This window comes from Athene cunicularia (assembly GCF_003259725.1).
Source record: "Athene cunicularia isolate RWA chromosome 2 unlocalized genomic scaffold, athCun1 chr2_part1, whole genome shotgun sequence".
In the NCBI taxonomy this organism is placed as follows: domain Eukaryota; kingdom Metazoa; phylum Chordata; class Aves; order Strigiformes; family Strigidae; genus Athene; species Athene cunicularia.
Genome location: NW_020799095.1, coordinates 31,140,759 through 31,168,206, shown reverse-complemented (window position 1 = coordinate 31,168,206; position 27,448 = coordinate 31,140,759). Strand labels below are relative to the sequence as shown.

Below are 27,448 nucleotides of genomic sequence, written 5' to 3'. Positions count from 1 at the left end.
ACAGGATGGGCTTCTTCCTTGATTGAAAAGAACTGAACAGACAAGAACTAAAAGTGTTAGAACTTTAAAAAAGGAGAATACCCAAAGCTTGCAGATGAAAACAAATGTTTTGTTTTACTTTACATACTTTGTTGAGAGAAAACACTGCTCTTTCATTTGAGACTATCTCTGAGGCAGCAAGATGATTTTAACCTAGCATTATGGTAACAAAGATCATAAAAAGAGGTTTCCAACTCAGGGAAATGGCGGTGGGAACAGAAGGAAATAAATTATTACTTGCAATCAACATGCTCCACCACACTTCATATATCATATATATTTTAGTAATGTAGAGAAGTATACCATAAAAAATAATATTTGAGTAAGTTTTGTAAAAAGTTAGCTCATGAAAAACTGCTTATCACTTACAATTTATAAGAAATCAACCACAGGTCAGTATGTATTATACTTGATAACGTCCATGGCTATTAAAGGTTGCATACATACCTGAGAGCCAGAAACACCAGATGACTGCATATAATACTGTTGGTTTTGTAGTTTTGCATACATGGAATACATTGGGTCTTCATTCATCAATTTGTTATACAAAGAAAGAGCCTCCATTGCTTTAACATTGAGCTCTGAGAGTTCTGAGTGTTTCCTAGAAAATATATTTTACAGTTTATTCTACGATTTAGATAACTTCAGTACAGAACAGACAATACAGGGAACTTTCATGAGCTGTGATAAGCAAAATATTCTCACTGCCTGTGAAGCAATTCCTGCCAAGTGCCAGAATGTCAAACAGTACAATAGTATAAAATACTATGTGACTAGGGCAAAAACCTTTCGTAACTCCTCCCAGATGAAAAGCTACTAATAAATACACCTATTTTCTTTGCCAGTATTCTCAGAAATGATTAAGGTATCATTAAGTAACAACATGAGTATTTCTAAGAATGAATCTTAATTTGAATCAAAACACATTTACCTGTCTATATCTTCCAGCTTTTCATCTATGAGAGGTCCCATCTGGTGACACATTGCTAGAATAGAAAGACATTAACATATACCAGGGTAATAAAGATTTTCATACTGTAAAGTCATAAAGCAGCTTTAAAATTATCAGAAATGTGTAGATGCTGGTACAATTTTTTTTTTTAAATCATTACTATAATTTGTATTCCAAAAAAGTTATAGTAACAGAGGTAATGATGGCAGTCTCAACAATTAAATGCAGTGATAGCTTAACTAATGGCATGAATCTAAGAATGAGATCTAGCTGAAGCTTTTAGAAGTGGTACAGTTTTAAAAGTACATTAAAAAATATATAGTGTAACAAAACATATTTAATGTCCAGGAAGTGTAAAGCTGAAACTATTTTACATAAAAGAAGAGCTGAAAGGTAATCTCTTCTTCAAGGAGGAAAATTTGTCACTGCAACCTAGATCATGTGCTCAACTAGCAAAAAGACTATCTATGAAAACAACGAAGAGGAAAACAGGTTGCAATGATTCAAATCATCTGTGTATCAAAGACCCTCATAGCACATTGCTATCTCACTAGAATCCTAACTGAGGGAAGAGGGCTTTTTCAAATCATTAACATGTGCAAAAAACAACACAAAAACTTGAAGATGCATTAAAATAAACAAAAATGCACCCCCTGCCAACTTTCAGCACAAGGACATGGGGTTCATGTAACTGTCAAGCAAACCTCAGTTAAATAACAGAAAGATGAAGTTCGTCAAAATGTAAAATAAACAGACAAGGAAGATGAAAGGGAATACTACTGTCTAACCCAACTCCAGAATGCAAAATGTACCCACTTTTCCAAGCAATGATCTATTTACTAATTAAGAGGTTTATTTAGTCCCAAGAGCCACTCAACATTCAAATTGAGAGTTGACAAAAAAAGATTCTGGCATCAATGATGGTCTAAATGCATTATAAGCAGCTCTAGAATACAGTCTTCACTCCCAGTTTTCCCAAATTAGAGATGCAGAAGGGGCTGAAAGCCTCTGGACCTTGACAGGTGAAACAATATCACTGATGTGTTCCTTGAAGGCAACTCCAGGTGAAAGAGGAGTTGTATGAAAGGCAGCCATCTGCTTCTCTGAGCCTGAGATCAGTAATATGTTGGCAAAAATGCTGGGAAAAGATGTAAAACCTGATGTAAGTTCAGCCTATATTTACATAAAACACAAAGTGTTGTGAAAGGCATGAAAAGAATTGCTTAGATGTCTGCATGGTAACATGATAACTGAACTGCTGGCAACCACAAACCCTAGGCTCCTGGGAAGTGTGGTGATGAGCTCTCCAATTTAAAGACATTTGTGACTGGACACCTGGATGGCAGGAGAAAATGTTTTTTTGCCAAAAGTTGATCAAGCACCTGACCACTGGGAGGAACCCAAGATCCCAAGATCCAATACACATCTATAATAAAATTCCTATAATCTATGTCAAAAATAGTAGCTCCCCAAGATCTACATGAGTGTACAAGTAGTCTTAAATATGGCATTGTAGAACTATATGCAGCCACATGTCTGGCAAGCACTGTTGTAGGTTAGCTGGGGAGCAGCCATCTGACTACACTACAGCTTTCAGATTCTAGAAGCAGTCCCACCAGGTTAATATAAAATTCAGCATTGTTCTAATGATCTCCCAATGTGTTTTGAAAAGAGATCTTAATGTAAGCCATAGCTGGAGGATGGTTGACAAGCATACCTTTAATTTCTTTGCCTCTGTCCTGGACCAGATATAGGCAATCTGCTTCTTAGACAACAGTCTCTACAGCTATATTTGGTACTTGAAAGAATAAAACCATTCATGTTTCTTTTTACTTGCCTTTAGCTTTAGTGGAACTAGAAAACATGCAGACATGTCACAGATGTGCAGCTCCTAAAACAGGATTCATTTACAGGTATGATGAACAAGATGGATGTGGAAAGATAGGAGATATCCAAGAACTACAAGCTCAAGCACTTTTTCCTGATTAACTTCTAGAAGGATCTGGAATCTGCCTTTATTTTTAACAGAGTTTGGTCCTATCCAAATTGTCAGTTTAAGCCAATGTTCTGTCTCATAATTGGTAAGTTTCTTTACTTCCTTCTCCAAAGTTCCCTTCCAAAACTTTTGATGCATCTATCAACCCAGGTAGAACAGTCTACAATGCCTCTTTGAAGAGGTAGTCTGAATAATTTGAGTCTAAAGGACGAGTCTAATTTGTAGCATTCTATAAAGTATTTGTGAATATTAGGGTCCTACAGAAATACACACACAAGTGAAAGGCATGCAGGACATCAAGAGATCTATTCTAAGCCTTAGTAGTATTTCTGCTTCCTCTCATGGAATCTTCCTTACAGTCCTTTTGCAACTTATACTGTGCTATTCCATGAAGGGGGGGGGGAAAAAAAAAAAAAAAAAAAAAAGGATAAATGACTGAATTAAGTATTCTTGGGTCTTGAAAAGAAAAAGAATATAGAATATAGTTTTCTTGAGAGAGGAGTGGGCTTGTTTTAAGTTAAAATTTTGCACTTTGGTCTCTTAGATGTGGGAAACATGAAGAAAGAAGATAATTACAGCTCAGACACTTTTCTCAGGCGTGCTTGTGATGTGCACATGAAGCTGAAGCAGTTTCAGCTTAGTTTCAATTTTTTTTGATACAGGTAATTAATAGAGAGGAAAACAACAACAAAAAACCCCATGAGGTTTTCTTACTCTCAAGATGAAGCAGTTCTGGGAGGTCTGGCTGGTCATCAGATGGATCTGCACTTTGTAACATCTGCAACAGTTGGTCCATTTTATCCTACAACACAAATGGTATAATTAAGGCATATGTGGGGGAGAAGAATTAACACTTTCAGGATTGTAAATTAAAGCAGCTATTTACAGCAGCTATTTGGATCTTTTGGGACTCAGGAATCACCTAGACCAACTTTAAGAAAATACAAGTCTACTTTACAGGAATGAAGATGCTTGAACAAGGAAAAGCCAAATAATAAAAGTTATTAGTAACAAGTGGAACAGGCAGAATACCCTTTTATTCCTAGAAGTCCTTCTAAACAGTATTTCCAGAGCAGTTTGTTTTTCCATTCTAGTTATTACATAGGCAATACCACCACCTAGTGGGATTAGTGGAAATGTTTTGACAGAACACATTGAGAGAGTACTGTAAAAAGAAATGGGTCCTTGAAACTAAATCCACTGAAAAACTATCCTGCATTTTGTAAGTGTATGAGGCCTATCAGCACATGAGCAAAGTCATTACTAATATATATGAAAGGGGGGTTTTAAGATGATGTTTGGAGAGGTTATATGGTTGCCTTCAGAATAAATCATCCTTGATTAACCAGTTTAAGTGCAACCCATTTATAAAAATACCAAAGGGCAGAAAATGAACAGGCATAAACTCTTTGTAAAGTACGCCTTGGAGTGAACTATATTGCTTCACCAAACATTACACGCAAATGATTAAAAATCACTTTTTATCCAAATACTATCAAATAAATAGCCTTTAACAGGCCAGAGTTATATAGGTTGTATCAAAGTGGAAAATAAATCCATGCTTTTTCCTTCTTAACTCCAGGAAAGGCAGGAAGAAGCCAAATTAACTACTTCCTTTAAAATTATACTATGGTAATTTTAAAAACAAAACAAGACACTAAAACACACACTGTCATGGAATCACAGAAGACAAAAGCTGGAAGGCACCTCAGATGCCTAAAATAAGCTATTTCAGTAGATTACAAACTAATATCTCTTGGGAGGAAGAGTATTTGAGGCAGGCATTATATAGGATTTTAGGAAAGCAGTAACTGATTTTTCATGTCAAAAAACAATGACAGAACCGTAGCTGAGAAAGAAATGGAAGGTCGTGAGAGAAAAAGAGAAAAATTCTGAAGAGAGCAATTCTAAGACACCTGGGAGGGAGGGGGCAGGGGGGAAGGGAAGAGAAAAAAAAAAAAAAAAAAAAAAAAAAAAAAAGGGCAGGGGAAAAACATCCTGGGCTGAGAGTTCCTTGGAACCTTGCAGAATCACTGCAGTGAGATTGTGCAAATCTTACTATATTACTTACAGAGCAACAAAAACCTCACAAGAAAGAGATCTTTCATACTGGGGGAAGACAGCGATGGTTATACTGGAAATAAATCTAAGACAGCATTCAAGATGGGTATCTCTGAGGTATCCTGAAGTACTTAATGCAAAACTTGAAAGCAAATGCATCACTGTACACCAAGCTTCTAGTTTTGAGGTGAAGAGTTGCACAATTCTGGAGTAGGGCCCTAAATAGAATGCAGTTTCCAAATTCAGTTTCAGAAATTCCTAAGAACTTCAGACAAATGAACAACTTAGAATACTGCAGGTTTATTTTGTTTTTTTTAAATTTAATCAACTTTGCCTTCCCATTCTCTTTTGATTATGTTCTCTTGATATTTCAAATTGGTTTTGAAGTACAGGATGAAAGGGTTAAACATCACATATTTAAATCTACCAGAAGTTGAAAATCAGTGCTTTTATCATGCTTACTTCATCGATATAAACTGGTTCAGGCTCAGGTTCTATTGTCTCTACTTGAACTTCATCACTGAACTGCACTGTTTTCTTCTCAGCTTTCACTATAAGATAAACAGGCAATTTTATAAAACAAAAATAAACAAAACTGACAAATGTTATACAGCTAACATGTTGCCTACATTCTTTGCATTTGAAACATTTACTGTGAAAATTTTAAAAATTAGTATTTTGTTGACATTTGAAGGCCAAACCCATCTCCACAAACTTAAACAAGTTTCTTAAACAAATGTATAAATTGCATAAAAAAAAATAAATACATCAGTTGACTCAAGGTCAATAGAAACGTGTTTTAGCAAGTAATACGTCTTTATCATAGACTCTCTGCACATAGCATGATTACTAATAAGTCATCAGGAAAACAGACTTGAGAGAGTGACTGGAAGAAATAGGGCTAATGAGTCAGGTTAAAGAGAAAACATCTGTGACAAACTGGAACCTTCCCTTCTCCAGAGCAAAGCATAGAATCAAAAGTTCTCAAGTTTTACTATTCCTTTTCCATCAGACAGTACCTGGAAAAGTATCTCACTGCTCTGCAGTGGAAGCCACAACAAAAAACCTGCCAAATACTACTCTTATCATACTACTCCTATCAATCTTAATATAGAACAGATGACTCCTACAGCATGTAATTCTGCTGACCTGCTCATACCTTTGACACACTCATCTTGAGATCACAGGAGAGTAACCTTGCAAATCCATCAGATTTACAGAAATCAATTCTATAGTATTAAAATCTTGTCTAACATTTAATATTTTTATTAAATATTTAGAGTAGGTTAGACTGATGTAAGCAAATACAAGATAACGAGTATGCAGAAAAAAAACCTCCTTCCATTAAGCACACATACATACCTACAGTATGTAGGTTTCTTGATTTGTTTAAACAGTGGTAATCTGACTCCAATTCCTACCTGCCCCAGGGACCTTCAGTTTCACCTTGATTAGATATGTACCATTGCAACCAAGCAAAAAAAGCAATTTGGAACAAAACTGCTTTTGTCTACATTTACCTAGGTGTCAGTGGAGTTGTTAAATGAGTCTCAAGGAAGCTACTGACAAGGCCAGCAGTAGACAGCGTCATGTTTTTCAGCAGACGCCAGCTTGGGCAACCTTAATCTGACACATAAAGATGCAACGGTTGTTTGTGAGAGCACAGCAAGGGCTCCTCAGTTTTACTTTGAGTATCCCATTAATTTGCAATTGAACTTTAACAAGGAAAAGGAAATAGGGAAATTCCAACAGAAATATCCCTTGCGCCACAGCAAGGCTTAACATATATATATAAATGTAATCTTACTTACTCATTTCTGGTTCAGCGGAAAGATCAGCTGTTACAAAATTAGATGGAAACAATCCTATACCCTGATGAGTTTCACCTTTCCACCAATTTGGATCACTAAAAATAAAATTAAAAAAAATTCAAAACCCCATACATTAAAAAAACCATACTCACATGGAATTTTCCTAACAATTGCACTGTACAAGGCATTTATATTACTTGTACATAAATATCATTTGTGATACACACAGAAATATTTATGCAATTACATTTGTATGTAAAAAATCTAGAAGATAACTAAATAAAGTATTTAATATGTAAATATTTTTTATTGCAATTGTATTCCAATGTATGCTTCTACATAGAAGACATGATTATTTCCGACTGATTTTTACAGTCCGATATACTTCTAGTAGGCATTCTATATAAGTTACCTGTCATCAAGGATAGTTATAAGTTCTCCAGCTTTAAAAGTTAATTCGTTGTCTTCAGCAGCCTCAAAATCATAGATTGCACGAACCTTTCGGCCCTCATGTTTGTGATTTGTTAAAAGGCTTGAGGTGCTTGGATACAAACTGGAAAGTGTTGTTTGCTGTTGCCTTTGTTCTTTTAGTGACAGTTCAATAGCTACAAAAGAAGAGTTATTCACATGAAAATATCCTATAAAAATGGGTTGAATGGTACAAAAATTTAGCTCTATAAAAACTTTCATTATCATTCCACTTCTGTTGCATCACAATCAACTTCTGTCTTTCACACAAAAATAATGGTAAAAAATAAAAAAGATGTTTTACAACTAGAGACCACAGTTCTGCCCATAGATTTACTGAGGTTTTCAACATGGACAGGATGAATAAATAGCACTTAAGCACAAATGTCTAACTCACTAAAGTCATCCGTTTTAATTATTTTATTATATTATTGTTATTACTTTGAACGGATGTAAAGTATTTACATTCTTACTAGCATATACATGATGCTGAACTTTTCCAGATTGCTTGAAACATTAAAAAGATACAGCTGTTCCGGTAGACACTGTTTCTCCATTAGTTCAGGCGTCTTCAGAGATTCACAGATTCAGAGTATCACACAGACTGGCTGAGGTTGGAAGACACCTCTGGAGAGTCATCTCACCCAACACCCTGCTCAAGCAGGGTCTCCAAGGGTGGAGACTCCACAACATCCCTGGGCAAACTGTGCCAATGTTCAGTCACTCTCACAGTAAAAAAGTGCCTCCTTAATTCATAATTAAGAAAATTATTTTTGTTTAGACAAGCAACATTTTGTCCATTCCTTTTCTCTCCCTGTCATTCCTTGAATAATTTTACATTTCCTGGTCATTTTCAGTTAAACTTGACTGACCTGAAAGGTTTCACTTATATTAAACTCCTCCAAGCTTACTAAAAAAAAATACCATGTTTAAGAAGGGACAGAGTGGGACACAAAAAACAAGACAGCAAACATTAGAGAACCTATGCAGAATATGAACCTTTGAAACACAGATTCCTTTAAAAGTAGAATTTGGTGGGTCAACTGTTGAAGAAATCATCAGTAACACAACTAGATCAGTGTTACATTAGATAATAGCTAAACAACAACAACAACAAAAATCTATCAAAGATGAGATACTGCAAGCATCCACCAACTACTAGCACAAGAACTTCACTCATATAGTGAACAGCCACTGTTAGAACTTTAAGGCCAAAGCCATACTATGCACATGGGCTAACATCTGATGCCTTTACATTGTTGAAGTTTCACCTTGAAAACCAGCACCTAGACCATAAAGATCAAACCACTCTAAGAATAACACTTCACACATGTCTGGTATAGGATCATTAAATGACCTTTAAATATACCTTAGTACAACTGTAAATCGAAAGAAACCACCCCAGTCTTGTTTAGTGGGACTGCAGAGAGACATTTAACAATCACTTATGCTCACAGCAATCAAAGCCTTAAAGTATGCTACAGAAGCAGTATTCAAAGGAATAAAAGTTGAAAATAGTATACCCAAAATACTTTGCATGCAATTTATACTATAATCCTTATTTTCTCCTTCCATAAAATGTTTAAATTGCAAATGAATGTGCTTCACTTGCCCCAGGAAGAGGAAAATCCAAGTGCGGAACTAGTATCAAACATTTCCATAGTGGAGCATGTCCTTAACATGACATTTTGCAGATTTTTTTACTGTGTTGTTTAGGTTTGGCAAGGGAAAAAGAAGTAAAAATCAGGAACTTTTTTGTATTTTTTACCCACAGAATAGTTTTAATCTGTAACCCTCCAGGAAGGGTACAAAAAGAAAGGAATAGAAATCATAATCACAATCCATAAATATACTATTCACATAGAGGAAGGAAGCAAAACATTTGTTCCTGCTTTATTTGATATTTACCAATATATTCATCAGGTCAGCAAGCAAACGCACTCACCTTTAGCTAAATCCTCCTCTTCCTTTTTGTTGGCTACTGTACCAGGATCTTTGGCAACTAGAGCTGGACTTGCTTTTGCCTGTTCAGCAGCCTAACCAAAAGTGAAAGATGTAAAAATTAATTCAACAAAAAAATGACAATGCATTAAGTTCACCATTTTGATTTGTATTCATCTGCAATATAAAAATCTAAAGTAAATCACAGCACTTCGCCCCTCAAAGGAATGTTTTATTAAGACAAGAAAGATTTTGTTTTGCCCAACATATTATAAAATTCAAAACTACAAACTGTAAAATACAGAGCTGAGGATAAAAAGAATTTCTGCTACCCTTTAAGAAAAAACACAAAATTTAATATACCTGTGAACCAATAGCTGGGAAAGTAACTCCTTGCTCCTTAAGATTTTTTATCATAGCAGATATTAAACTAAGCTGTGGGTCATTCTTGAATTCATCAGTCCATTCCACCATAAGGGCTTTCAGCTTTTCACAAACTTTTGGATGACCCTGTAAGCAAAATAAAAACTAGTTAAATAACGTAGGAATCTGTTCTTAATTCCTTCATTTCAAATAATATCACATTACTATCAATATAAACTATACAGACACTTTGTTTTGAAGTCAAGCGTATCACTAAGGGATATCTTTATTAAAAAGGGAGAATAGTACACCAGCATTGTGTTTGTACTAATGCAGTATGTACCAGGCCCAAAATAGAGTAAAACAAGGTTATATAAAGCCCTTTATTATTTCAATTTCACTAAATCTGTATTTAGTGTTTCATTGCTGTTATTTGACGTGAAAATTATTTTGTACTTTTATAAATTAACACCCCACCTCCCTTGAACAGAATACATAGGCAACTGTAGTGTGAAGTGGCATTCAGGAAGTTCTTTCCATAGTCACAGTTTTCCCAGTAACCTTGTATCTTTCCCTCTGCCACCAAATTTCCAGCCTTCCAAAAGTAGACTGCATTCCACTTTCAGATTACCCCAGTTCTCTAATTTATCTTTTCTATGAATTGTATATATCAGTGCAATACATTACCTTATTCAACACATTGCTTACTTCACTGGCAAAATCTCTTGAACAGACTTCTAGATGAAAGATTTTACCACAGTTCGATACACATGCTCCTAGAAGCTAAAGAAAGAAAGATCAAAATTCAGAGAAGAATTTTTGCAATATAACTTTTGAGGTATGAAAAGCACTACATTAAAAAGGACATACAGTTAATGCTTGCATCGCAACATGGGGATCTTTATGGTTCACTCTCTTCATAATCGAGCGGAGACAGTCCTTAGGTCTAAAAAACACAAGACAAATTTAAAACCACAGTTTCCTATTGTGCACATGACAATGCATGACAATGTTAACAGACAACAAGCTCTCCAGGACATCATCAGTAAATTTTTCAGTAGCTTATAAGTGCAACATTAAAAAAAATAAACACCATTAACAGTTGTAGCCATTTCTATCTGTAGGATTGTCAGCATTCTCAGTTATCAAAACGCTTCAGTAACTTACATTACCTTTTGTAGTTAGTGAGAATTACCATAAAAACTCCAGAAAGATAAGAAATCCCTTAGAGAACTAATTCTCTGTAGTCCATGCACCTACTACTCCTCTGTATTTCACATACATATATAAGAACATTTACTTACATGCTGATTACAAACACCCTTGTGCTATTTTTTTTTTAAATTACCACCATTACATTCCTCAGGGTCTCTTTTAATCTACAGAATAACATTTATAAATAAGATATGCAATGAACCAACAAATGCTAAAAAAATTGTTAGACATATTACATCAAAGTTTCAAAACATTTAAATACAGAATTCAAGTCTTACCTATGTTGTGGTAGACAGAAATAAGGTTAAAAGGAAATTTATGACAGAATTTGAATAGGAGTTTCAGACACAGTTTAGCATAATAAAAATCTGTGTGACTGTTATTTTGTTCTGTCTTTAAAGGTGGTGGAAGGCTGAGCAAGGCTGGGGTAGGAATTATCATGGGTGTACAAGCATTATCTGTTGAATAGCCCTGGAACAGGGTAAGTAGGGAAAGAGAAAGTATGTTTAAACTAAGAGATTTTATGCATTTCTGGAGTATTTATAGTAACTTTTCTTTTTGGAAGCAGATTTTTTTTTCTGTTGAACTGATATCCAAGAACTAACATGAAACTTAGGTATAAGTTACACCACTGCTTGGCTATACTATATTTGGCAGTGTCTACATTTTACAGAAATGTCCACCTCATTTATTAGTACTAATTATAGAAAATGCTGTCACACATTAAGACTGCAAATCACTTAATGTATACCTTCATATAACCAATAATTACAAATGAAGGCTTTAAGGCAAGCACTGCCTGTTATCTATTAATTACCTGACTTCTCATACGTTCACTTTAATTGAGAAATAATCCATGTTAAATTTTTTAGAAATAACTTTTTTTAACCATTAATTTATGAGTAGGACTATCAATGTGATATGAATGCAAGCACAAAAAAATGCATGTCCATTAATTGTTAAACCAGTATTTATAAAGGGAGGACGCAGGATCAAGAGCTTAGCAGTTCAGGAACAGAACCATTAGCCTAAGATTTTTTTTTTTAAGGAATCCAAAAACTTATTAAAAAGTAGTAAAGTAACAAGAAAGCCTCAAAACCAAATGATCTTCCACATAACAAGTACGACTTTGTAAAGATAAAAAAAAAAAAAAACAAGAAACCCTTCAGTAATTGACAAACTCACCTTAAAAAAAAAAGAGTTCTCATACATTCAACAGAAATTATCATTATTTGAGTGTTATGTTTTAACATACTCAAATGTTTTTAAAAAAACTTCTAATTACATCTGCACCAAAAAAAAAAGTAATCCAGGCTTACCAATGTTTAGTCACACAAAGAATCCCTCTTCTAGACAGAACTGTAATTCTTACTTTTACTTCAAATTAATTTATCATACAATTTATTTTGTAAATTATGAGAAGCACTATACAGAAATCAGAGGGAAGGTATGTACCCCATGAGAACAGAATTCTATTATGCATCCCTCCAGACCATGCTACACAAATACTGGACAACAGTTGTTCTCCAATGATTCTACAATCAAAATTTCAGAGGAAGCAGAGTGAGTGGGAATAATAAATCCTAAGGGGTAAAACAGGGCAAGTTGCAGTAGAAGCTATGGTATTATATACCAATATATAAAAAAAATATATATCACAATAAATTTCAGTCTTAGTTTTAGAGAGTAAAAAATAGTGTATTGATTATATTTTATTTACAAAGACAAAATTAACAGTAATTGGAATCTAAAATACCACTCTGCATAAAACATTTCATATATTTTCAGGAATTTATTATTCATTTACAGTCCAAGGTAACTGACTGTGGGGCTCAAGACTACACATGTAACTCAGTTTTCCTCCTTGCTTTCTTTAGAAACAAGCTAGTCAAAGAGCTTTCTGGTCAGCCTGTTAGACACATACTGCAATGACTCTATAAAGTGCTACTGAGATTGGTTTGGTTTCCCCCCCACCCCTCTCAACTTACCCAACACAACTTAGTTTGGAAGACTATCAAGTAAGCGATTTGACTGTCCTTTCTTGTAGGAACAAGCACAAAAACAGCCAAAGAAGAATCAGCTAACCAGAATACTGACTCACTGAGGCAGTGATTAATCCATAAGGAATCAGGACAAAGTTAGGCAAGCAGCAATACAGAGAAACCATTTCTCAATGACAATTTCTCAATATCCAACCCCAATAGAGTGCTGCAATGAGCATTTCTATTTTCTCAATCACGGGTGTCTTCCCCCAGTCACTGACTTTATTATTTTTCAGCCATCATTTTTCTTAAGTAACTCTTCTGGGAAAAAAAAAAATGAAGTTGTAGTAGTTTCAGACATAAAGACTGATATGTCTCATTAGGTTAATACAAAAGGCACAACCCTCTCAAAGCCAGATGCAAACAGAATTAAACTTTAGAACTGGCTAGCACCAAACTGACTGAGGAAGGGCCAGGGCGGGGGGCACGGCACCATGATAAACTATACCGTGGCCTTTAATTTTCCCTTCTATTCCACTTAATGAATCATTCAAATTTTAAAATGTTATTTTACTCAGAGCTGATAAACTATAGATTCAGTTGTGTAAGCATTTTAATTGCAGAAAACCAACACTATGCAAAAATTTATACCTTTCCTGTAGTGAAATGATTTTAAATGCCAGGCAAATATAATATTTTTTTAAAAAATAAACAAATTTTCAATAATGCTGCATAAAAACAGAAAAAAAAGATTGTCTCTATTGGTAAAACCTTTGTTTTGATTATGTTTCCATGTTTAAAAGGCAGTTTGCTCCCTGAACTACCAATATTCCCAAAAATGGGATACAAACAACATGCAACTGCAAATTCAGAGATTAAAAAAACATGATTGTCTCATAGACAAACTTCAGATCATCGTAAAAACCTGATATGTGAAACGTGCAGAAAGTATCAAGTTAATTCCACACTACATATGGCAATACTTGATATATGCTATTGTAAAAAAGGCATATTATTAAAAGTATTACTGAATTTACTGCCCTTCCAGTGTTTTCTATGAAAATTTTGGCATCAAGTCTAATCAATATTTTGAAATTCACAAAAAAGTGCCACTTAATAAAGCATAGTCCTAGTCTACTGTGACTTCAGGTGTAAAACGATCTAAATCTAAAATGCTGCAGGCATGCAGGAGCTTAAAGACTGTTACAAAGAAAACCCATAAACCAGAGATTTTTATAAACTAAACTTCTGTCAAGAACAGTAACAGACAGCTTGTGCTGGACCAGAATTGGTTAAAAGATTACAGCAGATCCTCGTTAAGAAGACTAGCATCCTTGCCACAGGAACTTAAACTGCAGGAGAATTTCAAACAGTGTAGCATATCTGATTTAAACTTCTTAATGGGGAATTTTGTCTTGCTTTATCTTGCAATGGCATGACATAATCCATCAAAACCAAGAAAACCCACTATCATCAAGTTTTAACAGAATCTGAATTTAAGCAGTGAGTCAGCTGGCAGCCTATTACAAGCAGGGTAAATATTACAAAGGTTCAAGTCACAGCCATGATAAAACAACTGCTTTATTAAAAAAAAAATAAAAATAAAAAAAGCAAACCCAAAACCAAACAAAACCCATAAATCATAACAGAAATTCCTGCTGAGAAATTTAGCTGCACACCACCAGAAGATCTCTAGCTTTGTCTGTACTCCCAAGCATCCATCTCTTGCAGCTACATACATTTGAGCACTGTTCAGGCTAAACTGTTGTGAGACTAAGTCTTGCCTGTGGAAATGTTGTCAGTGATTAAATAGCACACTGAAGCCTTTAATAATATCATTACAGGCTCAGCATCAACATGCTAAAGGAGCAGAAATGCAGCTTTACATAGACTAATATGAAGCATTATTAACAACTTGCCAGCTGTTAACTACAGTTACATGCAACAAGCACAGAGGTCTCAATATGCCATGCTATTTATAAGTACCCCTCTAGAGACGATCTCTAATCCCAAGGAATAATCTTATTTGCAAACCTGTCCTTTGGAACAAAAGTCCCAAGTGAGAATTTGCTCTCTGGCATCTCATACTGTTTCCCACAGTTTTACAAGGCAATCCAAGTAATTCTCAGAGAATACTTTCACTAAACAGCAGCAATGGCAAAACTCTCTTTTTGAGGCTATTCCTTGCCTGAATTGATACAGGGAATGTTTGGAGATGTATTTAAAACATTTCCAAAGCCTAATGCTAACTATACTATAGATACATTGAAATAATGTCTTTAAACCGTATTTTTTATTTGTTAACTCGAATTATACTTTTACTTTTCATGTACAAAAACTGAGTGCATGCATAAATTCTATGAGAGAGCTCAGTAAAGAATAAAGTAAGCATTACTAGCCCATGTTAAGATGTGTTTAATTTAATATCACATTTTCAAAATGTACATTTATCAAAGCCCTGATGTCAGAGAATAGCTTTGCAAAACAAAGGGAAGAAATACAGAACCTTGTTGCTTTCTGTGACAGACAATAGTGGTCTGGTAGTGAGGACAAGGGAATGGCAGCAGATGCTTTATATCTTGGGTTTCGCAAAGTTTCAACATACAGATGAAGCTCATAACAGTATCCTTATCACCCAACTGCTGAAATAGAAATATTGGCTGGGTAAAAGGATAATGTGGGTGGAAAAATGTCTGGCCTCCTAAACTCAAAGAGTTGTCACCTAGCTGGAATTGGCAGCACTGAGGACAGTAAACTAATGGGGTTTCTCAGGGATCTCTGCTGGGACCAACACTGTTAAATATCCTCACTAATAACCTGAATGATGAGAGGCAGCGCACTCTCAGCAACTTCACTGACAACAGCAAAATGCGGGAGAGCAATTGGTATACTGAAGGGCAGGGCTACTATTCAGAGAGACCTGGACAGGCTAAAGAAATGGGTAGACTAGAACTTCATTAAGTTCAACAAGAGCAATGGCAAGGTGTTTTATTTCTGATGGTCTGCACCAGCAAAAGCCAGGAGCTGACCACCTAAAAAGCAGCTCCACAGGAAAGAATCTGCAGGTTCTATTGCGTGACAGACATCAGCAGTGCAGCCTGGCAGCAAAGACAACCAACTGCATCCTGGGTCAAACAAGTGGTCAGCACAGCCAGCAGGGCCAGAGAAATGATCCTTCCCCTCCATTCTGCACTTGTAAGATTCCATCTAGAGTACTCTATCCAGTTTGGGGCTCCCCAATGCAAGAAGGATATTGATGCACTGCAGAAATCCAAGGGAGGGCTGCCAGGATGCTCAGAGGAGAGTCACATCCAAGGAGAGATGAAGAGCTGCTTTCAGTTTTCAGAAGAGCACACTAAGAGGGGACTTTCTACAACTAATCAATTGGAGAATACACAGGAGAGGCTGACAGACTTTTTTAGAGCTGCACGATCATAGGACAAGATGCAACAGGCAAGTTGGAACAAGAAAGATCGTAATCAGATTGCGGGATTATTTATTTATTTACTTACTGTGAGGATAGTTAAATGCTGAAACATATTACCCATAGGGGTTGTGGAAACTCTGACCTTGGACGCATTCAAGACACGACATGGTCCGGAGCAACTTGATCTAATTAGACGTGGTTTGAGTTGGGGCAGTTGGACTACATGACCTCTGGGGGTCACTTCCAACCTAGATTATGATTCTGTAACAAAAATCCCCAATGAAGTCTCTTGGGTTTACAGTGACACTGCTAAAACATACCAGTTTATTTATCCTGTTACACTGGTGAAAAGTACAGAAGTCCTAATTTTAACACATCAGCCAGTATCTCCAAAGAAATGCAAAATATTTGAGCAGAAAATCCATACATTTGCCTTTTACTTGTAATAAATTTAAGTTACACCAAGCTGTTGCAAAAGTCTATACAAGATCACAAAAATTTCATTCCTCTCATCTGAGTATCAGACTGAAATAACATTTTAAAAGTTTGGGGATGAAATTTCTAGTGTCACTTACCCTGTGCGTGACTGTCCAACTTTGTCACAGATGTCTAAGATGAGGCCCCAGTCCTCTGCAGTGTTCATCTCACTGGTTGCTTTCTCTGATGAATAAAGCATACATAAATCAATATACAAATTTAAAACAAACAAAAAATTGTCAAAGATGTTGCAATATTACCTCTTTGTATATTACTAAATGCATGACAAATGCCTATATTTAATAATATATTTAAACTGTTATACCTAATTCTTTTTGATTTTTGAATCACTTGTGGCCATGAATTTAAACTCACACGCAAATATATATTTGGGGGTTGTTTTCCCACACAATAAAGATACAACCAGAATATGACAAAAGTAGTACAGCTACCAATAGATTGTTTTTTTTCCCTATTTGTAACTATAAAGTTTCACAGGAGATAAATACCCAAAGCACTGATTCACTGTTTACAAAGTCAGGTACGACTACATTTACCACTTCCTCATACGCTAAACTGCTGTGTGTTGCATTTCCTTTCTACCTATTACAATTTAGCAAGGAGGATTCAACAATTCAGTAATAATCACTAAACTTCTATCTTTCCATTCTCATCTCTGCTTTGGATGATATATTCCAGTGTCTCTTTTCAGCTACGGAGACTGCTAAACCAAAGCTAATCTCATAGAAGCCATTGGGACTCTTTCCTCCAAATCTTTTGACTAGGACAAGCAGAGTCCCTGTTGAAGAGTAAAGAAATAGAGAAGCTAGGTGGAGAAGAAATAGATTCCAAGAAGAAAAATAGAGATTCCCTCTCTAATTACCCCCCAGAAAAGCTTAGATACAGAGAGGATAATGACAAATAAAAGTGTTAAAGGAAACTGAGCCTTACACTGCATCTGAATGGAAGAGTATCTAAACACTGATAGATCAGATCAGGGCTGGAGACCATAAGGGAATGCAAAAGCAGTTTCCGTTATTCACCAAGCAGAGGAGAACAGGCACAAAGTAGTGCACAGACTTTGTTTCCTACCCCTGTTTCACCTAATATTCACCTCTTAATATATAGAACATGCCTCAGCAATGAGTACCATCCCTCAGGGAATGTCTCAGACTACTTAGTTTTATGAAAGGACGCAAAAATTTCCTAAAAAAAAATTTACAGGAAAGATTCATTATCCATATTAGTACTTGCAAGGCTGCAGAAAGGAGAAAGACGAAGCAAAACATCTAATCCCCAAAAGTTACAAGGAATTATTCATCCCAAAATTGATGGCTTGTCTTTATGAATGAGTTTCTCTGTCCTGCAAGTTGAAGTAGGTTACACTTAATTAGTTTCTTAATTCAGAACAAAAATGCAGATAAGCAAAGCTCTATAATTACATGTTCTCAAGGTATTTTTGAGGAAAAAAACCACTGCTATATACAACCAGAATGATAACACATCAGTGGTACTGTCTGATGCAAGGAAAACAGAAAAAAAGCATCAGGAAATCCTAAGTGGAAGTTAGTTACAATTCTGTATGTCCTCTCAAATAAAGTAAGAGAGCACTTTGCCTCTTCTCTCTAAACTGAATCAGAAAACTTAGTTGATTACAAAAGATAGTCATAATCAATAAACACATGAAAAATTCTGGGTAGACACCATGCTAACATCTAGCACTAAAATATACCAGCTGATCAACCAACCACTTTATTTTTCCTTCAGTCTACTATTTTTCCAAATCATGCTTAGGACTAGTATAGCTAACAATCAGAGAAATTTTTAATTTTTAGATCTTGTTCATAAAGGAAACAATAGCTATGAAGCAAAAAAAAAGAGGAACACCACAGCAGCAGAATCCACTCAGCATGCCAATGCCAAAACATCAGAACAGAGTAATGAGACTGCACCCTGCTTATATCAATTAACATTGTTTCATTACTCCAGAATTCATTTATTTAGTTGGGGATACCTCATAAATACAAGCAAGACGTGAAGGCAGGGTGGAGAGGGAAGGCAAGGAAAAACCCATAGAGGAACCATGCATTGTACTTCTTATTGTTTTAATATAGCCAGCTTTCGGTCATCTGTAGACAGAACACTTGTGACACACCTGGTGAGACACCTGAACTGAATGCCTGGCACAGAGCCATCACAGGCCAGGACAGACTTCAGTAGTCACGGTCCACAAGAACAGCAGCTGTACTGCTACCAAAGCCAGCCTCAACTCTGAAGCATCGTAACTGCTTTCTTGAAACATAGAGCTTGAATTGCCTACACTGCATTCCTAAAACTGAAACCAGCTGATAAGCACAGTTCAGAAACACACAAAACAGACCATAGGGAGGCAGTTTACTTCCAGGACTCCACTGTTTCAGTTCGTTGTCAGTTCTGCTGGAGCTGGACCAGCTCCAGCCAGAACATGTCTCCACCACACTCTCCACAGCCTTAAGTGCTCACCAGACTCAGAGCTCACATGCAGCCTCGCAAACCCACACCACTCACTCATGCTTAATGCCATACTTCAGTTACCACATCCTTCAAAAGATTGCTGCGCAATCCAGCGGAACTGAAACTTTGGCCTTTTCCATTATTCCACATAAGACAGTTGTGTGTACTTTTGGCAACAACTGATCCTTCTTTCCTCACGACATCATCAGAGAGAAATGGCATGGCAATCACAACTTTTACAAACCAAGAAGTAAACTAATGCATGCTTACTGTTTTAAGGTAACAAACTGTGGTTTGTGTTAAATAGTTTGGCTAAAACTACAGATAAGATGGTTATTGATTAAATCCTTGATCCACATCAATTACAACCTTTACTTTAATTCTCAATATTTTGCAAATGTATCCATGTAGTACAACTACAAGTGTTCTATCAGCTACATTCCTTCTTGGAAGTTGAACTTAATGCTGTATAACAAATGCAACTTGCTTGCAATGCCTTCCCCCTTATTAGTCAGGATATTTCCTCCACCAACAAACACTAGCTAGCTTCTTACCAAACTTCAGCCTGAGATCCAGTTTCATTGTATAGCAACAAGTGTCCATTAATTCCCTTAGATAAAACAATCAATTGTAAGACATGAGGAAAAAAAAATTTGCCTCAATTTTCAGTTAAATTCTGTCTCAAATAAGGGCTGTTAAAAGTTAATGGCATACTGTAAATGTTAGCAGTACACTATCTGACACTGCCTACAAAAAAGGCCACTGTCTCACTCAGAGCATTAGCAAGTGACTATCACCTTTCACCACTCTGGAAACAGGAGCACAAAGACACTTTGACAAAATTCCTATGTTACATCAGTGTTCTGTAGACAAAATTATGACTTAAATTATGACTTCTTAAGCTAAATTACTTACACTGTTCTCACCTAAAATCCATGAATGGGCTCTCTTCTTACGTGAGACATGCATTCAGCCAAAAAAAACTTTATGTGGATTCAGTACTTGTTTACCCGGACTGAAAGCTGGCATCCTACCAGCCTTCAGGTACCAATGACATGCCACTGTCAGACTCTACCTTAGTACCAAAATGGACTCTGATAGGGAGGTAAAACCAGACATTTGTATTTAAAATCTTCAGGTAGGTTAGCACAGCAGATATACAATAACTTAAACTAGAAATGTTCTTTATCTTCTATCTCTGAACAAAAATAAATCTGCCACAGCAATATTAGTGTTTACTTCAGACACTATCCCTCCACCTCATCATTGCTATAAAATCTTATTCAACTTGGTGAATGCCAAGCCAGGATCAGATAACATTTCAGACTTTACTAAAACAACATTTAAAGACAGCTCTGGCTCCTTCATGAAATCAGAGTTCTTTAAAACTTATTAATGCTATGTCAAACACAAAGCAAAACAGGGCTACGTGACGCTTATACATGACTGAACTTTGTCTCTAGTTTTCTGAAACAGCTCTTTCCCATAAAGCTATATCACTCAAATCTGAGGCATTGATTTCCTAGCACAAGCAAGCCCTACAAATTAACAAACTTTAACTGGTGCAAGACTATAAAAATCTTACATCACCTCAGACTATAATTAGTAATTTTTAAATTTTATGACCACTTTTTTTTTATCATTACAGGTCTTCAACTTCCATCTTTATTTTTCTAGGAGTTATTTAAAATTGTTTTCTTACAATTAATTCTACAAAGACCACAAAGCAGTAAGCACCATCACCTCAGAGGAAAAGTACACTTAGAACTATGGCTTCTTTTGACAACAACAGTTCTGTACAACATAAGAATACCTTTCTAAATACTTTAGCAATTTATTTAATTCCTAAAACAAAAGCAAGAAGACACACGAAACCAATATATCACATTCAGCAGCAGCTTTGCAAGCCACAGAGCGTGGGATCGCTAAGCTACTTCTCCCTTTATACTTCTTCTGTACTCATCACACTAATCATACCAAGCCAGATCAATTCCATCTTGCCCAACATTCAGTCTCTAATATGTATTATAGCTAAAGAAGCAGATACCTAAGAAAACAAAAAAGAATAAGCATTAGCTGTACTTCCCTACTACACACCCTTCAGCAACTAACAATTTGCAGCTTCGTAACTCCTGAGTTAGAAAGGGTACTTCAACCGCACAAAAGTAACCATAAATCATGTCTAAAACAAATTACTGAGAAAGTGGTCTTACACAAAATTTATCTCCTCTGATAGAAATCTCAGCTGTGTCTGTATCTTCAAAATTTGTCAACGAGTTCTAGGAGATAATTGCCTTCAAATAAAATATCTAGATGCTAAAATCATACTTCCGAACATATTTTCTATCTTTTTTTTTTTTTTCAATTAAACCTCTGAATAAAATTTATACAAACCTGAACATGATCTGCCTTCTAAAGAGAATGCCATTCCTCAGTATAAATGCCATCTAGTCTCACTAAAATACTGTACCAAAAACCCAGGAGACAGTTTTACACCTATTGATCAGAAAACAGGCCAGAAAGATCTAAATCTATGAATTATATTACCTATACTTTGCTTGTGGTGAAAAGTACTCAGCCTCTTGCATGGGCTCTTTTGGGATACCTAAATAAACCAGCCCCTTCTGTTGTAAAGTTCAGTAAATTTTGTTGAAGCCCCATTTCCCTCCAATTTATACAAACCTGAAGACTTGGAGCATCAATAAAATTCTGTTTTCTCCCCTGGTTTTATGCATTATTTAGAAATTATAACCAAAGCAAAAATATTTGCACCGTGATTCTCTTTGAAGTTCTCCATCACATACAAAACACAACTGCAGTTGATCATTTTAGGACAATAGCAAACTTTTCTCAGAAGAAGAAAGTAGTGATTTCCTAATAATTCATAATTGTCCTAAAAGAAATTTATCATCAGACAGAAGAAATGTAGTACTTCCTGAAAAAAAATCCACTGCCAGTCTTAGTGATTGACTGTTTAGATGCTGGTCAGAGAAATATAAATATTGCTGCAGATTCTCCATGCAAATACATGCTATTCGCTTGATTCCTCTGCCTTAGTTCTGCATCTTAACAATTGCATTTTACTGCTTTATTATAATTTTGCAAGAGTAAATACTCTGATCAGTGTTTAGTTACTGCAGTGAATAGCACAATGCATTTCTTAAAGCAGAAAACTTAAAGACTACCCATTGCTAACAACATTTTTAGAGGGAAGTCTTGGCAGGTTCAAGCTTTCTAAGCTTCAGATTTCACTGAAGTTTATTTTTTAAAAATTACAAGCTTAGAACTGAGTTATTTCTATGCTACAAAGTCGCAAAGATGTTAAAACTGCCTAGAATTTCAAGAAATAACAAAAACAGATCAAAACATCCCCAAACCCAACACTTAAAATGTACATGATTTGAAACAGTTAAAACAAATATGAGTAAAAACTATCAGAATATTCTACTTCACTAAGGTTGTTAACTATTCTAGTTGGCATTTGTTCTTATTCCATTCAGGGGTATAACTCCAATTCCCCAGATGCACATCTCTAAAATGAAATACTAAAGTTCTCAGTGACTGAAGTTACAAAAAGAATGGTTAAAAGAAAGTCTTCAAAAGAATGTCCAAAGAAAATCTTCACTCACAGACTAAAATTACAATCAGTTTCTAGCATGATTAAAAATCTTCAAAAATCCATTATACCAATGTAAACACCAAAGAATTAACAAAAAATTCAACACTCCCACTCAGCCTTCTCTCCTAGTGAAAGTCTTGTTTTCTTCCTAAGGCTAAAGAAATAATTTTCCCGCTCTCTATATAAATGCAAATACTAAAATTCCAAAGCATTGTAAAAACATAAATATAACTACTTCATCTCTTCAATATAGTTTAAGTAGTCCTGAAAGACTGAAACTGATTGCAAATTTTTTTTTGCAGTCACTCACCAAGAATTTCTGATTACATACAATTCCACATCACTGAAGTTAAAAGTAATTAACTTTGTTCTTTTTGTCTGTCAAATAAAACGAACAAATGCATTTGTTGGCCCTTTCTACAAAAAATACCGCTTTAATATTAACCCCTCTGGATTTCACTAGCATGCCCAGAACTGCACAGAAGAGTATGTCCAATCAGATTCCATTTAGACAAGACTGAAAATAACCTCTAACAAGCAATGCCGCCATAGAAAAAATTCCCTGTTGAACTGTTAACTTCAGTGAAGCCATTAAACAACAACTTGTTCAGTTTAACTGCATCCCCATTTACAGTATTTCTAAAAAGTCCTTATGGGAGCACTTGTGGAAGGTGTCTTGTGAAAACACTGCTAGGTGATCCAAGGCAAAGCAAACAGCGGTGACTGAGCTGACATGAGGCCACCTCAACTCAACTTCAGAAGGCTATGCAGGATCTCGCCGCGCATGAGGCAGCTTAGCCAAGACAGACATCGCTCAACTTGGTAAGCTGAGCAGAATGAAGACAAAAGGATTCAGGATCTGGCAAGACAATGCTGAAAACTGTAAGACAAGCCAAGGAAAAACAATTTAGATGCTTAGAAGTCTTATGCAAACCCTAGCAAATCCACAGAACTCAAATTACCTTTCACCCAGAAATATTACAACAAAGCAGGAAGGTGAGCACATTAGAGATATATGAGGACGATGATGATTACTCTGTAAACAAGGTGCATCACAGGCATGTTATACTAATAAAAAGTGCCAGGATCTATTTGCAGAGCCCCACAAATCAAGCCACAGTAAAAGCAGCACTTCAGAAGGAAGATCAGCAAGAGACTTAACTTTTCACAAATACAGTGTTATTTTTATCAGCTAGAAGAACAGATTTTACATGTTAGAGAACTACTTTGATTCTTCTGAATTTTGATATTATAATGCACACTGTCACAGATGAAATGAGGGGAAGCATTTAAAAATGACATCTCTTCCCTGGGAGGAAAGAAAAATAATCACCAGGAAAGTACAGTCTACAATAACTCCTTTGCCTGTGGAACATACTATGGTTGGCTTCAGATTGCTCAGCTTAACTCAGAGTCTGGTGATTCATTTTCAGAAAGAGGTACTGAAAAATAATTTTGTTGTTGACTATTATACAGAAGGGGTATTCCACTCATTTTTATCCTATCAGTGTTGCCATTTTTCACTGAGAACATACACCAAAGGCATCTTCAGTGAGAAGTTCGTGTTTTTCATAAATATTTACAAATAACTGAAAGGAGAGGTGGCTATAGCTCCTTTCCTATGCATTTTCTACTCAGCCTCTGTTAGCTTACAGTTAATGTCCATTCTTCCTAAAATAATGCTGAGAAAAGCAGCAGGCCAACTTGGGCAAAAGCGCCAGCCTTATGAGAAGCTGAACTGATCCTTGGAATTCATCTTCCCTTGCAGCCAGAAGTTAACTCTCAGTCTGCAGTCTCCATAATTATCTGGGTCAAGAATCTCCTCTGCAAGAATTTTCCCTCCTTTTGGCAAACCTGGTCTAAACAGACAAAAGCCCAGCTCGCAGACAAATGTAACTGAACAGTTTTGAAGATGTTGACTAACCAAGGGGATAAATCTAAAGAATAATGAGTTTAAAATAGAAAGAGTACTTTATTACAAGAAATTGCACCATGGGAATCATGGTCAAAGCATTTCTTACATTCTAATATCAGACTATATACCGACCATATGCACAATCATATGTAATTCAGGCAGATTATTAAACATCTAGAGTTGTAAAGCATAAAACAGTCAATAACTACTATAGTTAATATAATGTGAAAAAAAAATCTTTGCAAGTTGTGTCAGGCTGGCAGTTCTACTACATTACTAAACTACCTGCTTAATTTCCTATTGCTGTAAATAGTAAGACTGAATCTTTCCTTTCTTCCCACGCCTGTGGTGCCAGTTACACTGAGAACTAGACTAACATCCAAAGCAAATCCAAGAAGTACCTTCCTCCCTTACTGTGCATAAGTGAGAAAAATCATGCAAAAACCTCTGTGTTTTTTAAACACCTCCTCTTAATATCATGTGTGATTTTATGACAACTCATACCAGAACCTGTATTCACTGCAGCTTACAAAAATTCAGAAATACTAAGCTTACAGCAGGAAGTAAAAAGTTCTTCCAGTTGTCTCCTTATAATATAGATTGTTTACAATGCTTGACATCAAGTTAGAATAAAATATGCACTACATTAAATCCAGAGTTACAGATTTTATTCTTGAGATAACATCTAAATGACACTTCAGAACTGCTTCAGCAGTAAGTTCATCAAACCTAGCCTAACCACTGCTACATTACCAATTAGCCTGTCATGACAGATTAGCAGACAATCTTTTGGTTCTTAAAGCACATTGCACCATTATTTTGCCTGCATCAAACTTCCATTTAAACCTGCATTTCCCAGGAACAATTCTCTGGGCATAATTTTATGATTAAGGTTGTGAAATACTGCAGAAGCAGACCTCCCATCAAACTAGCAAGAACACCATTCTAACCCTTTAAACGGAGGATGAGAGTCTCTTAACTATAATCTCAACAGTCCAGTGTCTTGAAGACTTTTTCTTTTGTTAAAGTCCAGTATTATGTTCCTTATTTGGACACTGTCAAAGGACTTGATTGTGAAAATCCACATCAACTTGTTCCACCACTGATTAGCATCCCTTCCTGTTGAAATATTCCTAAATATGGTAAAAAGAGGGTGCAGAAAACAAGAAGTATTTGGGCTTCATCCAGAGATTTGGACTCTTTGAAGATGACAGTGGCTTACCTCCTCAAATCTCTGCGCAGCTTAAACTAATAATATTTAGGATGACTGTTAAAGCATTCTTTAACAACATTCTTTTGCCAACCACACCTAAAGAAGAGGTGCACCCCTCAAAATCTCTGTACAAAGTTGACACTACATGGTAAGCTATTACAGTAGAAGCATGCTAACAGAACTAGCTGAATGCTGATGGCTGGCAAGACAAACTAAGAAATTTTTCCTTCTGAACTTGAAGATACTTATGCTTCTCAAAACAGTGGAAAACAACTTAGTTCCAGATGTGTTCTCTGCAATCCACCATCCTAAATGGCTCCAAAATAATTTCCAACTATTACACAGAACTGACTAGCTGTCCATGAAAATGCACAACTACCACAGCAATACTACCAACTACATCAGTGTCCAAATTGGTATGAAATTAAGGATAGCTTTTGACTGCCTTGCTGCTTTGGGAATCCGATTTTCAAAAGAAAACTTTCTTGCTGGGCAACAACAAAAGCAGAGCACTCAACTTTCATTCTGAGAAATGAATTGAAAAATAACACTACTGCTTGACAACTTTTAGAAGTTTCCCGAGAACATGAGCTGATGTTATCTTACGAAGCCTGCCAAGAAGTTCATCCAGATAATAGCACATTCCCAAGGGGCCTCAGGGAAGAAGGGCCCAGGGACACTTTCGGGGACACTTCATCATTCCATCTCCCTGGCACAAATCCAGTTAAGTGATGGATAAAGGCAGTAGGCTCCTGAAAGTAGGCTGCCACCAACTGAACAGCCTGCTGCTCCTTCGGTCCCCCCTCAGGACACCACAAAAGGGGCCATCAGAAAGAGGCTGTGTTTACTGGTGAAAATTAGCCCATTGTCCACTCTGCTTTTCCAAAAACAGCTTGCAATTGAGTGGTTATTTCCCTGTGCTCATACAGTATGCAGAATAATGCTTTTGAAATATACCTACAGGTGATTGTACTAGGCAAGCACAGTAAGTAAGGTGTTGGCAACCTCTGCACCTAGAAAACAGCAAATAAACCACCAAAGTAACAGCTGGGTGCTACTACCTTGCATTATGAAACTTAAGAGTGCTGACAAGCAGATCTATCAGACTTAGCTCTGGAGAAACCCATTCAAGCAGTCTGCTCTTCACTGCTAGACAGCAGCCTTAGGAAGTGAAAACGTGAAAGTTTGCCAGAACTTCAGCTACCACTTTTTAATTTTATTAGTGCAAATCAATCCCACAGATAATATTACCAATGTTTCAATCCTCTAATGGTCCATGGAAAATTGGCAAGCAGTGCAATCTCTTCCTCATTTTCAACTGCCAAATTACACTAGAAGATAGCAAAACAATTAGGAAAAATTATTTACTACTTTTCAAAATAAGTCACTGTCAATCTTGCCACCAAGAAAATAATAAATTGAAGAGCGGTCTTCAATGGAAAAGTGTTCTTAAGTGTACAAAATGAAAAGCAAGCT

The 27,448-nt window shown here is 36.0% G+C and overlaps 1 protein-coding gene across 1 annotated transcript in view; it reads right to left on the bottom strand.

The window, feature by feature from the left end:
- The window catches only part of STAM (signal transducing adaptor molecule), a 34,437-nt gene extending 7,195 nt beyond the window's left edge, over window positions 1-27,242 (bottom strand). The window contains exons 1-12 of the mRNA XM_026843470.1: window positions 27,224-27,242; window positions 16,831-16,915; window positions 10,502-10,577; window positions 10,319-10,414; window positions 9,632-9,778; window positions 9,273-9,363; window positions 7,272-7,464; window positions 6,860-6,954; window positions 5,511-5,599; window positions 3,702-3,789; window positions 971-1,025; window positions 487-640 (exon numbers count right to left, since the gene is read on the bottom strand). Of these exons, the coding sequence (XP_026699271.1) occupies window positions 487-640; window positions 971-1,025; window positions 3,702-3,789; window positions 5,511-5,599; window positions 6,860-6,954; window positions 7,272-7,464; window positions 9,273-9,363; window positions 9,632-9,778; window positions 10,319-10,414; window positions 10,502-10,577; window positions 16,831-16,898 (1,152 nt within the window). The 5' untranslated portion in view covers window positions 16,899-16,915; window positions 27,224-27,242. The remainder of the gene's footprint in view (window positions 1-486; window positions 641-970; window positions 1,026-3,701; window positions 3,790-5,510; window positions 5,600-6,859; window positions 6,955-7,271; window positions 7,465-9,272; window positions 9,364-9,631; window positions 9,779-10,318; window positions 10,415-10,501; window positions 10,578-16,830; window positions 16,916-27,223) is intronic.
- Between the last annotated feature and the right edge of the window lie 206 nt (window positions 27,243-27,448).